This window comes from Xenopus tropicalis, chromosome 1 (assembly GCF_000004195.4).
Source record: "Xenopus tropicalis strain Nigerian chromosome 1, UCB_Xtro_10.0, whole genome shotgun sequence".
NCBI lineage: Eukaryota > Metazoa > Chordata > Amphibia > Anura > Pipidae > Xenopus > Xenopus tropicalis.
In genome coordinates, this window is record NC_030677.2 from 204,997,871 (window position 1) to 205,015,911 (window position 18,041).

General features: G+C 42.2%; 1 protein-coding gene across 2 annotated transcripts; it reads right to left on the reverse strand.

Annotated features, from left to right (window-relative positions):
- Window positions 1-6,787: 6,787 nt before the first annotated feature.
- On the reverse strand, window positions 6,788-14,430 carry ska1 (spindle and kinetochore associated complex subunit 1). 2 transcript variants are annotated; one of them, NM_001126525.1, is given in 8 exon segments: window positions 6,863-7,155; window positions 7,380-7,964; window positions 8,596-8,765; window positions 9,312-9,446; window positions 10,324-10,415; window positions 11,658-11,782; window positions 13,320-13,411; window positions 14,293-14,371. In NM_001126525.1, coding segments are annotated over 6 exon segments (759 nt in total). In that variant the 5' UTR covers window positions 13,408-13,411; window positions 14,293-14,371; the 3' UTR covers window positions 6,863-7,155; window positions 7,380-7,815.
- Between the last annotated feature and the right edge of the window lie 3,611 nt (window positions 14,431-18,041).

Sequence of the window (18,041 nt, forward strand, 5' to 3'; positions counted from 1 at the left end):
CTCTGCCTCACTGAGGAGGTTGGCTGAAGCTGCGCTCAAGGAACCGGAGCAAGTTCAGGGAGAACTGGAGCCTAAGGAGCACACAGTACTTCTCTAGGTCTTCTGGGCAGAGGCGTAATGGGCCCTCTGCATCCCAAATTCCAAAGTAAAAAAAAATCAATAAAAGGTGCAAAAGTGACAAGATGGGACATAAAATGGATAAAAAGTGAATAAAAAGTATAAGTGCCATGGTAGGGTTCCAGACAGAGGCAGAAATATAATAAAAATGTTATCTTACTCAGCCAAAAGGCAGAAGTGAAAGAATAAAAAATGTCAGTTAAAGGAAAATGAAAGTCAAAATTAACAGGCTATACCACTTATTAGTTCTCTTTGAGTAAAGGTAGATCGCTATAGTTAGGGCTCACCAAAGAGAAGATCTAAGTAGTTATTCAAATTTCAAAGTTTCAGCTCGTTTAACCCATCGGCGTCGCCATGTTGAAAGAGGTATTGCTTCTCCTGTTCGCTCACAGCTCGATAGTACGCATGCGCAAATTCTGCCCGCAGCTCCGTGTAAATGTAAAGGAATCGAACGTTGTCATAGCAACAAGATGCTTTGATTCCTATTGGCTGGGGGGCGGGCTAACTGTAATCAGGGTGACGCGGCTGCAAAGAAAAGGAAAGGGGTATTCAAATAAAGCATGCGCAGTAGCAGTGATACCGCTGGAATGCGACTCTCCTGTGCCAGCGGCAGCGGTGTGGGAATATGCGAGATTTTGACTACATTACCCAGCCCTGTGACTTTGGTTGTACAAGCAGTGCGTTTACATCTCAAAGAAAGAAGGGACACAGGATCCACTCTGCACAGCAGGTTTTATACAGAATGCCTTTCTTTTCAGCCACTAATGTTTATTAACCTTTCGTTGTCCTTTAAAGCATAAAGTGCTCTCTGCCAGCTTACGGCAGCCTAACCACTGAGCTTACTGGGAGTTATAGTTATTTAACTGCAGTGGTAGTGGCACAGACTGGCACCCTCTGCCATATATATATATACAGTATGTATATAGAGAGAGAGAGAGATTAGGAGAATGTGGGATAACAGGCACTAACTAGCTGCATAGAAGTTGTTCCATGTGACTGACCTTTCCCTTCAGCCTTAATTCCCATAAGGCTCCGTTTTTATCTCAAAGCAAATATAGCAACATGGGAAGGATTATTTGCATTATCTGTAGAACAATCTCGCAACTAAAAACAGCAATCTCTCATAGATCAATAGGCAAGAGGGGAAATAGACTTAGAATTCTATACATGTATGTTTGTGCCCAAAATATTATTTAAAGCGAGACCTGGTTGCTAGGGTAAGTGATATTGGCAAATAGATTGTCCTTCGAAGTCTAAACCTGAGGGGCTGCAGAAAGAAAAAAGTAAAGTAATCTAAGAACATCTACAAATAAAATATGGCAACCAATTGCAAATGATCTTAGAAAATGAATGTCTACATCATACTTTGCAAATGGGTTCCCCTGTCTGTCTATCCAGTCTCCCTTCCCACACAGGGAAAGAGCAGTTGTAGGTAGGTTCCAGGCAGAACTACAGTACTGGGTCCCATCATAACTGTATATAAGCACTGCGGGTCCTTGGTTTTCTGCTTGTACTGGGCCTGGGATTCTAACTCTGGTTCCTGGGCCCATACTTAGATCACCATGTTGTGATTGGACAAAGGATCCGGTTAAGAAACTCTTGAAGTGGCTTTGGAATAAGGAGGAAAACTATGGCTCAGGAAGGAGATTTTAGGCCAACTAGCTGGTTAGACTTGAGGGCCTGTGGAAAACTGGGTGATCTTCATTAATCTTGGTTACTATTATATAGTCAATGTTTATATGATGGAGGAACCCACGTGAGATTTTATTCACTTAGTTCAGGTCAGTAATATTCCCAGACTGAGAATACCAGCCCATAAATAAATGTCCGTGCAGTATTTAAGGTTTGAGAGAACGTGAGATATTGAAATTGGTGAGACCGAGTTGTAAGAAGTCCTGCCATTGTATCAGTGCTTGCAGATCTCTCAGATTTGCTTCACTTTTCACTGCCCTTGCATTTGGCTTCTCTCTAACACTCCCCGTGCCCTGCGATCTACTGATGCCATAAATATATAATCAGTTGTGCCAAGAGAATAGTGGGTATTTCCCACTAGATGTTGGAACATTGTAGGTGGGATAAATGGGGTTAAACACTGATGTTGGGGTTTAGGCCTGGCTCACAGTTGGCATTCCAACAGGGTTACAATTGGGTTGAGGTCAGGGCTCTGTGCAGGTCAGTCAAGTTCTTCTGCTCCTGTCTCAGCAAACCCACCTTACACTGTGCATGGGAGGCTTTATGGGACTCAAAAGGGTCAAAAGCAGTTTATTTTCACTGGAACCAGGGGCCCTAGACCAAATGAAGAGAAGCATGCTTTCAGGTAGATAGTATACTCCTGGCATATGTCACACCCACACCATCAGACTGCCATATATAAATGAGTAAGTTGGAGATTCTCATCATGGTCAGACTGGACAACCAAGAAGGGTCAAGTGGGGTGCATTTGGGTTGGTGTCAGGGCTCTGTGCAAGTCAGTCAAGTTCTTCAGCTTATATCTCATTCTGTAAGGACCTCACTTTGTTCATGGGGGGCTCCATCGGACTGAAACAGAAGAGGGCCTTTACCAAACTGCTACAAAATAGCAGGCGGTGAAGCAGATTATCTTCACTGGAACCAGTAGCCCAACTGAAGAGAGGCATGGCTTTAGGCAGGGAGTGTTCTCCTGGCATATGTCAAACCCAGTCCATCAGACTGCCAGATGGAGAAGTTTCATTAATGACACAAGAGTCCATGTTTCTTCAGTCTCAGGGTTGCAAGGTGGTGACACTCAGCCAACGCTTGGCATTGTGCATGGTAAGTGCGCCTGCTCCCAACAAATAAAGTGTTCCAGGCGAGGATGTGATATTTTAGAAGCAGTATCTACTAATCCAGTATATACCAATAGGGCCATGCTATTGTAATTTTTTATCTACCACCTCAGTATAGTCCTGATTACCCATTATCCACCTAGGATTAAGTCCATTACAAACTAAATTTCCCTCTACTAGTCTCCTTACATAAAGACCTACAACAACTAAAGGCCACAGGTTGGGCAGATGTTGGTGCTGCCATTTTGCCCTACAGAGACACACTCTTCCGGCCATCAACTTCTGCTCTGTGGGGTCCCAGGGCTACTCCTCAAGCTCAGAGCCAATATACTGAGACACTTATGGGACAGGTTTCCCGGTCCGTTTGCCCTTGAGCAGACTATAGCGACCCATGTGTCCATCTGATGACTTATTTTACTTGCATTTAGAGCCGTGACGCAGCGAAGGAACTAAGAATAGCTGCTGTCTCTGCAGCAAACACCCAGGCTAATGCAATTTCTCCCTCTCCTTATTGATTTATGGTTATTTTAGCCTGGCAGCAGGACTGCTGAACCCAATGCTTTGCTGTATTATTGGGTTAACCTTCTTCAGGGAACCAGCGCAAAGAATCAGCTGAAAAGGGAAATGAAATCAGGAAATTTTGATAATGGAAAGATTACTCATAACAAACTCATCGGCTTTGTCATTCAACAGATGGGGCAATATTTAGTTACTTTATCCACCATAGATCCAGGTCAAAATGGCCGAAATCGCCCTCCATTTCCCCCTTGTCCAGGTGATTGGCCAGTGATTCTTGCTCAAACAGCCCAGTTCTCACAGAGGGCAATTGAGGGATATTTTGTCCCCAAAATTACGGAAAGACCCCTTATCCGGAATACCCTTGGTCCCGAGCATTCTATGGGAGAGAGCTGCCATAATGATTCCCTCAGATTACAGTATAAGGGAATAGCTTATTGAGTGCTCAGAACAACCATGTCAGTCTCATTTGCCCCGAGGGCGCATAAAGAGCAGCAACAAATCGGTAAATCTCTAACAAATAGCAGATTGCTGGGTTTTACCCTGCCCGGCCTATCGACTCCTGGGTGCATCTCATCAGCAGACTCCAAGGCCCCTAATTACAAGATGAATGACATGGAAATGCTCAAGGGTCCTTCTCCTGCCCGGACTGAAGCACAATGTGCAGCCACGCATTCCCCTCCGTGATTAATGATGGGGGTAGCACGAGGGGCTGCAACTGCACTGCCCTCTCCATTGTCATTAATGCAGCAGCAGTTACTGGGACCCCCATCCCCCCCAGCCAATTCAACCTATTTTGCACTCATACATTTTGTATTAGTAGTGACTTTCACTGGAACCCCCGCTCTCTATTGCTAGGGCCGGCAAATGATAGAAAAAAAATCATAATGGAAAAAATATAAAATAACGTGGAACCCATTCATCATATAAAGGTAAACTTTCCCTTTAACACCATTAAAGGGTATGGTGCTCTAGGAAATGGCTTCCCTTGACTTTCTAGGGGAAAAGCAGCGAGTACATCTGTTCCACCCTTGGCACTGCTCACTGTAGCCCCAACAGGGCAATAACCTAACACAGGTATGGGACCTATTATCCAGAATGCTAGGGACCTGGGGTTTTCCGGATAAGGGATCTTTCCGTAATTTGGATCTCCAAAACTTAAGTCTGCTAAAAATAATTTAAATATTGAATAAACCCAATATTGTATTCACTCCATTAAGGATTAATTATATCTTAGTTGGGATCAAGTACAGGTACTGTTTTATTATTACAGAGAAAAGGGAATCATTTAACCATTAAATAAACCCAATAGGGCTGTTCTGCCCCAATAAGGGGTAATTATATCTTAGTTGGGATCAAGTACAGGTACTGTTTTATTATTACAGAGAAAAGGGAATCATTTAACCATTAAATAAACCCAATAGGGCTGTTCTGCCCCCAATAAGGGGTAATTATATCTTAGTTGGGATCAAGTACAGGTACTGTTTTATTATTACAGAGAAAAGGGAATCATTTAACCATTAAATAAACCCAATAGGGCTGTTCTGCCCCAATAAGGGGTAATTATATCTTAGTTGGGATCAAGTACAGGTACTGTTTTATTATTACAGAGAAAAGGGAATCATTTAACCATTAAATAAACCCAATAGGGCTGTTCTGCCCCAATAAGGGGTAATTATATCTTAGTTGGGATCAAGTACAGGTACTGTTTTATTATTACAGAGAAAAGGGAATCATTTAACCATGAAATAAACCCAATAGGGCTGTTCTGCCCCCAATAAGGGGTAATTATATCTTAGTTGGGATCAAGTACAGGTACTGTTTTATTATTACAGAGAAAAGGGAATCATTTAACCATGAAATAAACCCAATAGGGCTGTTCTGCCCCCAATAAGGGGTAATTATATCTTAGTTGGGATCAAGTACAGGTACTGTTTTATTATTACAGAGAAAAAGGAAATCATTTTTAAAAATTAGAATTATTTTCTTATAAATGGAGTCTATGGGAGATGGCCTTTCCGTAATTCGGAACTTTCTGGATAACGGGTTTCTAATACCTGTAATAAGATATTGGCTTACAAGTTCCCAATACAAATGATTCTGCCGAGGTGCAGGGAATTTATTATGAAGATTCACAAAACCACAGCTCAGCTCTGATGGAACCGACACCAGGAGAATAAGAATTGGGGCAATAATCCAAACATCCAGGCTCTTGTAATGATTGTCTGACATTATAATGCCATGTGCATTTCAGGCCCAGGCGCCATCAGTAAGGATTTCCCCCCACTGATTATGTCAGCTTGTAAGATTCAGTTTCTCATTAATTAAAATGTGTGAAATGAATCTTTTCGCTCTTTTATCAACCTCTAATGCACTGCCCCCGCCCCCCATACACACAGAGATGGAGATCTAATGTTAGCTACAAAGAGCCCAGTATATATATTTATCTCTATATATACTCATCCATACATGGGCTAGTGCACTATTGGGTGAGGGGGGGGTGACTCTAAAGGGATATTAATCAAAGGGTGAAAATAGAGTTTGCAGAGAACTGTGACATTTCCCACTGGAGAACTCTATTTTCACCATTTGACACAATGTCAGACAAACGAGGAGGATATCAACTGTCCCAATCGTCCACAAAATTGTAAGGCAGCAATGATTTCATTAAATCTCTGCAACACCTACCTTGTGTAAAGTGTCCCTCAATTAAAGGGACGATCTCGTCAGCTCATTATTTAAATAGGCATCCAGGATATAACTGGCTACAGGACAATGCAGGTGTATAGTATTTGGGGTTCAATTCAATATATCTGTAACCTTGTTATGGGCTAAGGGGGACAGCCTGAAGGCCAGTTAGGGGGGGATTTGGGGTGAGTGCTTATTTGTGCCCTGGGTACCCCTGGAACTATAGCAGGGTGACTGTTACCCCAATGTTTCTATATATCTGTAACCTTGTTATGGGCTAAGGGGGCCCAGCCTGAAGGCCAGTTAGGGGGGGATTTGGGGTGAGTGCTTATTTGTGCCCTGGGTACCCCTGGAACTATAGCAGGGTGACTGTTACCCCAGTGTTTCTATATATCTGTAACCTTGTTATGGGCTAAGGGGGCCCAGCCTGAAGGCCAGTTAGGGGGGAATTTGGCGGGGGTGTATGTAAGACCTGTTAAGAGATAATCAAGACCTGTTGTGCTAGAACAAGAAACATGAACCCCAAAAGATGGGGATGCACTGAGGTTATCCAATGGACCTGGCTCATAGGATTGTAGTTCTTTCCCCTTATGAAAACAAATTATTGACAATGTCTCACTTTACAAATCCATAAATGAAAATCCTGTACAACCAATAAAGAATAATCTTTCAGAGAATTAAAATGTAATAATTGCATCTAAAGCAGGAATTAAATAACCAAAGGACTAATACGGCCATGCATATAGGAACATTGTATTAATATCCAAAATTTATAGGAAACAGAACTTTACTGTATACTTATTCTATTGATATACACACACACACACAGGTGTGGGACCTGTTATCCAGAATGCTCAGGACATGGGGTTCCACAATTTGGATCTCCATACCTTAAGTCTACTAAAAAATCATTCAAACATTAATTAAATCAAAAAGGATTGTTTTGTCTCTAATAAGGGGTAATTATATCTTAGTTGGGATAAAGTACAGGTACTGTTTTATTATTACAGAGAAAAGGGAATCATTTAACCATTAAATAAACCCAATAGGGCTGTTCTGCCCCAATAAGGGGTAATTATATCTTAGTTGGGATAAAGTACAGGTACTGTTTTATTATTACAGAGAAAAGGGAATCATTTAACCATGAAATAAACCCAATAGGGCTGTTCTGCCCCAATAAGGGGTAATTATTTCTTAGTTGGGATCAAGTACAGGTACTGTTTTATTATTACAGAGAAAAGGGAATCATTTAACCATGAAATAAACCCAATAGGGCTGTTCTGCCCCCAATAAGGGGTAATTATATCTTAGTTGGGATCAAGTACAGGTACTGTTTTATTATTACAGAGAAAAGGGAATCATTTAACCATGAAATAAACCCAATAGGACTGTTCTGCCCCCAATAAGGGGTAATTATATCTTAGTTGGGATCAAGCACAAGGCACTGTTCTATTATTAGAGAAAAAGGAAATAACTGTAAAAGCTTTCCGGATAATGGGTTTCCGGATAACGGACCCCATACCTATATATAGATATATACACATAAACATATATTCTTCAAAGAATAGTGGAACAGCTAGAAGTATGGGTGCATAGACTTAGCCCATTGCTGCAGGCTTATTATATAGTGAAAAAAGTACTCCCTCTTGTAAAATATAGGGATATTATAAGTCACCAAGGAGTTTCCGGTTTAGCAAATGATATAGCGCACTAATCCTTTTCCACGGATCTCTCTGAGACGATGGCAGTGCCGAAGAATGCTTAGCATCCCGTGAAACCGCTTGTCCACCTTTACTTGAGTAAAATCCTTGATATCTTGATCCACAATAAAGAACTGCCCTGTTGTAGAGAAGATGAAAAGAGGTGTATATATAGGAGAGCAAATAGGCCATTATTACCAGATCTCATGCTAAATGGTCCCCAGGGTGTTCAGTCCCACTCTGCCCTATGGCAGATACTGCTCATTAATTATATGAATGCTACAGGACACTTTTATAACAAGAAACCCATAATGTACAACTAAGCCTTTTCCTCTCCTTTAGTCATCAATCTGATCAGTTAGACAGTTTGGCTCTCCCATAAATATTTCATGAGCCAAGTGGGTAATAAGTTGGTTGGCTTGTTGGCCCAGGTGGTCCTTATTTGACTTTCTTTATGGGTTATTCTGCAAGAGGATTAAAACAAGCTTCTATTCCAAGGTTAGTACTTCCAGACCTGAATTTGCCCTTCAATTAACTTTAAAAACAAAAATGAAGGTGTTGAATTATTTTAGATGAAAACTGCATTGTGGGACTCTGTCTACTAAACAGTTTGGAATTATATAGCGTATAAAAGTGCCTATTTCCTTCCATGCACTCTGCTCGTCTCCAGTTATTGAATATATATGGAAAATTGCCCGCTGAGCCAACAAAATGCAGTCTTTTTACAGCACACCCATTGATATATACAAATGCCCAAATTCATAACTTACCTTTCGTGTCCTTGGTCTCCTCTTCTTTATATCTGCTGAGCTGCTTTCTGGCCTGATTGCTCAGGGATTTTAGGGGTTGGTGCAAGATTTTATACTTCCCTACTACAGCCTTATTCAGTTCTTCTATGATGTTGTTTATTTGCTCGTATGTTAGGCGGTTTTTCATGTACCTATAGCAAAGGCAAGAGCATTCTATTAGTCAGTTAGGTGTCAGCATATGTAAAGTATAACCAGAAACAAGTAGTTAGGGGGTTTAACTTGGCATGATATGGTGGCTTAGTCATTTTATAATCATTAATTTGTAACTAAAACCCTGTTTCTAGAAAAACATCTGTACTCAGACAGATACTAAATTACTAACAATACAGGGGGGGCCAAGGAATGTACTAAAATTTTGTAAAATGTTTTTGTAGTAAATTTGGCCAGATCAGTTGCACTTCCATTTCCTTTTCCTTTATGTTACTTAACAACAACAACCCCCTCCGTATGCATGGATTAATGCTTGGCTTACTTTGATTACAAGGTTCCTACTCACTATTACAGAGAGAAAAAAATAAATAAAAAAAAAAAACGTTTCTTTAAAAAGATATGGAAGTGGTATTTCTGTATTTCAGAGCTTTCTACATAAGGGGTTTAATAGATCGCTCAGTCCTTTAGAATAAAGACATGTCTGAGTGAACTCCCATTACTGTATGACATGTAGTGTAAATACTCACGCTGGCACCGTCCCAAATTCATGCACCGTAATCAGCTCCATTTCTTTAATGGGCTTTTCCTTGCTGGGTTTCTTGGCTGGTTCCGGAGCTGCAACCTTCACCACCATCTCAGGCGCTTCATCTGGAGCAGAGCTACTGTATAAAAACAAATACATTTCCAACCAATTAACACAGCCTGCAGACTAGCCAAGCCGAAAGTGGGAGCACCAGGTGGATTTATTAAAAAGTATGTGCCCAGTAAAATTGATATAAAATTAACACCCCCCCCCCCCTTCTTCAATTTTCCCAGATTCCACAGCTGAATTAGACAGCCATAATCATCCCAGGTGATGCACAAAAAAACCTTTTTCCATAGGGAAGGGCGCCATCTAGTGGCAAAAGAGGGCGATAGATATATAATTATGGCAGCAACATACACATTCCACATTTTTAAAAATTCTTTTAAGGGCAGAATCCATTCTGATATTATATTGTAAGTATATTACATATATACACACATATACTGGGCAGGCCATACCCTATCTGTATTAGCTTCTTACAGCCAACTGCTGCGAGAAATAACCTAAATGTGTCATACGTGACCGGATTTCTTCAGGCAAAGTTTGGCCAAGTTTGCCATATTGCCCAACCTGGGCACGTACATGAGATCAGGGGTTGGTTTTGACAGGATCCTGTTGGATCACAGCTTTAGAAAATGAGTGTTTGGCCTGGATGGACTGTGGGATTGGACACAGTAAGGCTTTTCCCCCTGTTTTATTATTGCCAAGCTTAGTGAGCACACGAGGGTAAATCATTTTTTCCCTTCTTGTGCATGTTTTCAGGAAAGAACAAGATTCAAATTGCCTGTGCCAGTGCTTTGCCACAATTCCCATAGGCACCAGTGGGAGGGCAAAGTAGCAAGTCCTCACATTGTAAGCCTTATCCCTAAGTGTATTTCAGCCTTACAGCCAGAAGCAGCTCTGTGAGGGGCAATAAGGGGCATTTATCCACAGGGGAATGATTTCTATAGTACCTGCTTTGTGTCCTCTTGGGAAGATGTGGAGGGATATTTTCCTTCAGATGACTTGCCTCAGTGAAATCTCTCTCGACAGTGGCCTGCAGCTCCTAAAATGCACCACACAGTTTTTTTTTCATATTTCAGTCATATACAGATTCAACAAAACAAAAGGGCAACTAAATTAGAAATGCTGCACCTTACGCTCTGGGTTTCTGTACCAGCCCAAGGCACCCACAGCCCTTTAAGCCCACACGGAGCGAGTTAGTCGCCCATGATAGATCTTTGCTTCTGCGGGCAACTAACCACTTTGCATAAGGCGGCTCCTATTGTTGCTGGTGGAAAGGCATTTCGAAGCAGTTAGATCTATCACGGGCGACTAACTTGCTCCGTGGGACATCAGCCTTAGCAGGGAAGATCTGTGCCTCTAAATACACCCCCAGTAGTCCCTCATCTTATTTCCTGCTTACATTGATTCTGCAGTTCTCAGTCAACTACTATCTGGTTGCTAGGGATTAATTACCCAAGTAACCAGTCATAAAAAGGAAGCTGAAAAAAAAAACCATGAGCAATAAAAGAAACATGAAAGTTTAAAAATCAACCTTTGATTTCCAGTGGTTTTTTGGTTACCAAGGGCAGTGACCCTAACAACCAAAGAGCTCTTTTTTTGTGGATGAAAATAGTAGGGATGCACTGAATACAGGATTTAGCCTTTTTCAGCTGGATTTAGCCGAACCAAATCTGAATTCTTAAAATCACATGACTTTTTTGTCATGTAAACACGGGTAGTTGAAAGTTTTTCACCGTGCACGAATAGCGGTTCTCTTTTACCCCTCGTTATCTGAATTTGCACATGCTAATTAGGTTTCGGATTAGTATTCGGCCGATTCCGGGTTCGGGCGAATCCTAAAATAGTGGATTAGTGCATCCCTAGAAAATAGGCTGAAGAACACTAATATTTCAAACAGTAGAAAGTAAATAATAAAGACCAAATGAAAAGTTGCTTATGAGACATTGCTCTATAATATACTAAATATTAACTTCCCCTTTAAGGTAACTGATCAATAAAGGAAGAATGAGTGGGGCCCACAGCAATAACTAGCTCTGCTTCAGTCTGATAATGGCACCTCAGCTTGCCCATGTGTATGTAGGACACTAACCCCCATAAGAAATAAAAGGCACTAAGTTTGCCCAGGAGCAGTAATCCATAGTCTTTATAACAGGTGACCAGTAAATGCTACCTGCTGACTGGTTGCTATGGGTTACTGCACCTGAGCAACCTTAGTACCTTTTATTACGTAACCCCATAAGTGACATATGCTTCATGAGGGACAATGAAAGTTGCCTTTTACCCTGAGGGAGTTAGCAATGGTCTCTTGCCGCTGAACCTCAGTCTCCAGGTTATTGAGAAGGTTGTACAGTGAGTGCATTTCAAATGCTATTTTGCTGAGCACACTGTTCAGAGACGGGTCTTGTCCTAAACAGAAACAGAGAGGAACAGTTAGACTGCGCTACCTGAGTGAAATGCATTTGGACCAAAACCTACATCATTTGGAATTGTATCCCGTCTCCACTTACCCATTGTGGCATCACTTCCCATAACTGCCTGGAAATTCTAAACAATTTGAGTTGATATGGGAAAATCTTAGGGTTATATATGCACACATACAGGTAGCCCCTATCCTCTACAAGCCCAATATATTTAATACTAGCTGACTATTATCCCTGATGTCCTCATAGAGGTCTGGGATGTTTCCAGTAGCTATGTAATTAGTAGTTATGTAAACTAAAGAACACACATTTTTACCTGCTTGGGCCAAGAACCCAATCTGACTGGCAGCTGCCTTAAGGTGGCCATACACGTTAAGATCCAGTTGCCAAGCAAGCGGATCTTCTCCCCACCTACGGGTGGGCAATATCAGGTGAATTCAGGCTAATTTGGTCGTTTGGCCCCAGAATTATAACGCCGGTAATAGGTGCAATCTGTTTGGGGACCGCATCAACAAGCCTATGCGGTCCCCGATCCGACTACATTTTTTAACCTGCCCGATCGATATCTGCCTGACTTCAGGCCAGATATCGGTCGGGCAGGCCCGTCGTTAGTTCCCCTACACAGGGCCGATAAGCCACGAGTCGTTCTAAGGGTCCGATATCTGCAGCTAGAATTGGCCCGTGTATGGCCACCTTTATAAACAACCTGATCTGCCTCCCCCTGGCCACCATGAAACCAGAAGGGATGTTGCTTTCAGGTGTAAAACTCTTTTACGCTGAGACCTGCAACCTGCGCAATACCTGCTTTTTTTGAGGGTAGCCCACGGGTACTCGACCCGATGCAGATCTCTAGTTCATAATTAATGGGCCCCTTCAGTATTTGCCCTCACAAATAAATAAAGTGCAGATCAGTATCTTTTATTTGTATGAACCGAGTGATACAGTTCTCCTGGCCCAATAAGACAACTGTAGCACTTATAGGGCATGCATATATCAAGTTATGGAAGCTCACAGTGGGGTATAATATCTGGCAGCAGCACTAGCCAAAGCCCGATTGTTGTACCACTGAGGGCACATGTATCAGCCAAAAGCCCCAGTTGGTGGGAGGGGGGGCAGAGAGACTGTTGGGGGCCAAAAAGTACACTTTAAGAATCTTCTCCTGAATGTTGTACCTATAGTAAGACTCCCTGGAATCCATCATAAACGCTTCTGTCCGGCTTGTCAGTCTATAATTGCTGCCCCATTTTGCAAAGCCTTAGCCCTGGGTGTCCAACCAGAGGCCTGTGGATCTATCATGCCTCTCCAAAGTCTGGTTATACTCCCAGCCTGCCTATAGGCTCTTCTGACTATACATGGCACCCTGTCTATAATAGAATCTCATCCACAGCCTTAGTAAATTGCCCAATGGCCCATTACATGGAGGATTTAGTTATCTGCACCTTGATATAGGGCCAAGCTGGAGGCTTTTGTGCATAACATTAAACGTGTTCCTTGCACCCCACAATAACATGGCGCTGACTTACCGATATTCCTTAGCTGCAGCGTCTTTTTAATAAGGGAAATCTTGGAATTGACGTGTGAACACAACTCATCCAGGTCCCCGGGGTCCATGTCTCTGAATACACGGAAGAAAAATACATCTTAATAAGTAATATTTTCGCTCCCAAGGTGAGGCCCTGCCAGCAGGATATCAGTTTATTTATACACAGGGGTGGGAGCTGCCATATTGCAGAGAGTATAGAGCAGAAATGGCATAGCACAGACTAACAGCACACAAAAAAGACAGGGAGATTGCACCGTGGGCACTTAATGGGTTAATCTCATGCTATAGTATTAGGAATAGAAATCAGTGCCTTTCTCTATTATATACTATAAACCCTTTATGTACCACTACACTGGGCAGTCGGCTCACTCAGTCTTTGTCATTTTCACTGTGTGGCTCAGCCCATAGGTTTCTTATAGACTCACTTCACAAAAGGCTTGGTCAGACACATTCTGCGCTTATCATGGAGCTTTTTGTTTAGTAGCTTTCCAGTTGGGAAGTTCAGCAGCTACCTGGTTGCTAGGGGCCCAAATTACCCTAGCAACCAGGAAGTTGTTCGAAAGGAAGACTAGAATATGAATAGGAGAGGGGGCCTGAATAGAAAGATAAGCAAGAGAAAACAGCAATAATAGTAAAAAATATAGCCTCACAGAGCAATCATGTATTGGCTGCCGGGGTCAGTGACCCCTTTTTTTGAAAGCTGGAAGCTTCAGAAGAAGAAGTTGCTAGAAACTGTCCATTCTAGAACATATGAAGTTAACTTTAAGGTTTATATAAGGTTTAACCACCACATTAAAATAACTAGTTGGCACCTATAGCACCTTCTGTTGGGGGGGGGGTAAGAAGACTGGGCAGAATGCAGCAATAAGGCAACACCCTGGGGTATTAACCCCTACCCACGGAGTATTAGTTTCCCTTTAAAGCAGGCTGGCACCAAGACTAAACCCACGTACCCCTTCATGCTTCCCTAAAGCGCCCCGAACAGCCAATGAGCCCGGCGGTACCAGGACAGCGCTCAGCAGCCGCGACACCTCACAGCGCCGATTCAAATCCAGCCGCCAGAGACTGCGCTTACGTCAAGGAAAGTGACGTACTCAAGAGCGCGTTTGCGCCGTCCATGTTTGTGCCGGGCAGTATGAGCATTCTGTAGGAGTGCGGCCATGTTAGTTACTGGCAAGGGTATCGCTTCAGCGTGTCGTCTGTTGTCTAGCAACCCTCAGTAAGCTGGTTTTCTTACAAACTGAGGTTTATGGTGTACCTATTGAGACATTCTTTACTGTAATCTGTGCCAAATAAGTGCCTACAACAAGCCAGCCAACCCTATCTTATGGATACATTCTGCCTCTTATGTGCCTGGCAACAGCTACTTCCTATTAATGATGTCAGGGCCATAGGACCGCCCTATGGGGGGAACAAGGCTCAGAGAGCGGATAGTCAATGGCAGGGCTTAGACAAGAGTGATAGTGTCATGATTTTTATGGGGTACTTTTTATTTTTAAATTGCACAGTTACATAGCAAATAATTCCCTCTGCCATTTAACATTTTATTCTTGAACCAACAAATGTATTTGTAGCTGTAATATTGGTGTGTAGGCGCCATCTCAGTGCCTTGTGCCTGAGTCTGAGCTTTCAGCCAGCGCTACACATTAGAACTGCTTTCAGCTAACCTATTGTTTCTCCTACTCCCATGTAACTGGAGGAGTCCCAAGCCGGACTTGGATTTCTTACTATTGAGTGCTATTCCGATACCTACTGGGAGCTGCTATCTTGCTCCCTTCCCATTGTTCTGCTGATCGGCTGCTGGGGGTGAGGGGGGGGGGATATCACTCCAACTTGCAGCGCAGCAGTAAAGTGTGCCTGAGTCTGAGCTTTCAGCCGGTGCTACACATTAGAACTGCTATCAGCTAACCTATTGTTTCTCCTACTCCCATGTAACTGGAGGAGTCCCAAGCCGGACTTGGATTTCTTACTATTGAGTGCTATTCTGATACCTACTGGGAGCTGCTATCTTGCTCCCTTCCCATTGTTCTGCTGATCGGCTGCTGGGGGTGAGGGGGGGGGATATCACTCCAACTTGCAGCGCAGCAGTAAAGTGAGACTGAAGTTTATCAGAGCACAGGACACATGACTGTGGCACCCTGGGAAATGAAGAATATGGCTAGCCCCATGGGAAAAACAGATAACAATGCAGGTGGGTTTTGAAAAAAATGTGTTTTCCCCTGACAGTTTTGCTTTAAACTGCAGGGAAACGGCTACTATAATAAATTATGTAACAACAGTGCCACCTTCTGCTCAGTTTTCTGTTTACATGGTCAGAAGAAAAATAGAGAACTCTTAAGTTGGAAAATAGGAAATAGACCAGAATCCTCAGATAATTTTTGCCATCTCTTTTCTGAGCAGAGCAACAGCAGAAAAACAGCACAGTTTGGCAGAATTTGGTTTTCCTTCTGAACTCCTTACCATGCAGTCAGAAGAGCTGGCCCCAGATGGAGCCGTTGTTACAAAATTTGTATTATACATAGCTTAATCGCTTAGGAAAATGTATAAATAAAAAGTACATAGAATAGCACCCTGATCAATATAAGATGCATTTGTTTTTAAAGTTTACATGTCCTTTAAAGAGCTTTGTTTCCTTCTTACTACTTCCCTTGCTAACACTTTTTCATTCCCTTTAGTCCCAGAAAGGCTCATTCCTGCTGCTTTTTTTTACTCAATTTCCTCTACATTCAGGCCTAAATCTAGCGATGTGGGCACTGAAATGGTTAATGCTGTGACAATGACTCTTGGTCAATAGGTAATAGGATGTTAGAACCCCTATTTTGTTAACGAGCGACAAATGTTTATGTAAGTCAATGGTTGCACTCCAAATGCATTAAAGTCAATAGGCGTTTTTTGCTGCAACTTTTTTGTTTATTGTAAGGTTTGACCCACTCCTGTTACTTTCCCTATGAATGTTCTGATGCTCTGATTGGCTACAGGTTGCACCATCACAGTGAATGTTCTCTTTCTTTAACTGGCTACTGGTTGCCCCAGCCCTGTAGTATATAGTATAATGTAGTATATAGTATAATGTTGAGTGGGGTCAGTGGTGTAACCAGGGCCCCAATCAGGGGGTACTGGTACTGGTGTGCCGGGCCCCATGAATTGTGAAGGGAGCCTGGGCGAGTCGCTAAAGTTATACAGTTTGTATAAGTTACGTATAAAGTTACAGCAAAACTTACGCAATTTACATAACTTCTGAAAAAACTTTAAGTAACCTGCCTAGAAACTTGTATATAAGTTAAAGCCAAACCCCACTGCCCTCCAATGAATTCAAAACTTAAGGAAAATCCCACTGACCCCCAATAAACTGACTGACTTATTAGCTCATTAATTATTCATTTTAACTCTTTATATGAACTGCTTATTATAGAGTCACATCGGCTGTTTGTATTGGGATCTATTTACTGAATGATATGAGCGACTCCTACATGAACTTTCCAGCAGGGGAATGACTGGTTATTATAGAGTCACATCAGCTGTTTGTATTGGGATCTATTTACTGAATGATATGAGCGGCTCCTACATGAACTTTCCAGCAGGGGAATGACTGGTTATTATAGAGTCACATCAGCTGTTTGTATTGGGATTTATTTACTGAATGATATGAGCGGCTCCTACATGAACTTTCCAGCAGGGGAATGACTGGTTATTATAGAGACACATCAGCTGTTTGTATTGGGATCTATTTACTGACTGATATGAGCGGCTCCTACATGAACTTTCCAGCAGGGGAATGACTGGTTATTATAGAGTCACATCAGCTGTTTGTATTGGGATCTATTTACTGAATTATATGAGCGGCTCCACATGAACTTTCCAGCAGGGGAATGACTGGTTATTATAGAGTCACATCAGCTGTTTGTATTGGGATCTATTTACTGAATGATATGAGCGGCTCCTACATGAACTTTCCAGCAGGGGAATGACTGGTTATTATAGAGTCACATCAGCTGTTTGTATTGGGATCTATTTACTGAATGATATGAGCGGCTCCTACATGAACTTTCCAGCAGGGGAATGACTGGTTATTATAGAGTCACATCAGCTGTTTGTATTGGGATCTATTTACTGAATGATATGAGCGGCTCCTACATGAACTTTCCAGCAGGGGAATGACTGGTTATTATAGAGTCACATCAGCTGTTTGTATTGGGATCTAATTACTGAATGATATGAGCGGCTCCTACATGAACTTTCCAGCAGGGGAATGACTGGTTATTATAGAGTCACATCAGCTGTTTGTATTGGGGGCTATTTACTGAATGATATCAGCGGCTCCTACATGAACTTTCCAGCAGGGGAATGACTGGTTATTATAGAGTAACATCAGCTGTTTGTATTGGGGGCTGTTATCTGAATTATATTGGTGTTTCCAACATGAACTTTCCAGCAGGGGAATGACCGGTTATTATAGAGTAACATCAGCTGTTTATATTGGGGGCTGTTATCTAAATTATATTGGTGTTTCCGACATGAACTTTCCAGCAGGGGAATGACCGGTTATTATAGAGTAACATCAGCTGTTTGTATTGGGGGCTGTTATCTGAATAATATTGGTGTTTCCTATATGAACTTTCCAGCAGGGGAATGACTGGTTATTATAGAGTCACATCAGCTGTTTGTATTGGGGGCTGTTATCTAAATTATATTGGTGTTTCCG

Coding starts and splice junctions, on each gene's coding strand:
- ska1 (XM_012955603.3), bottom strand. Junction 8,766..9,311: donor GAATTTGGGACGGTGCCAGC/GTGAGTATTTAC, acceptor CCTTTGCTATAG/GTACATGAAAAACCGCCTAA. Junction 7,965..8,595: donor GGAGACCAAGGACACGAAAG/GTAAGTTATGAA, acceptor TCTCTACAACAG/GGCAGTTCTTTATTGTGGAT.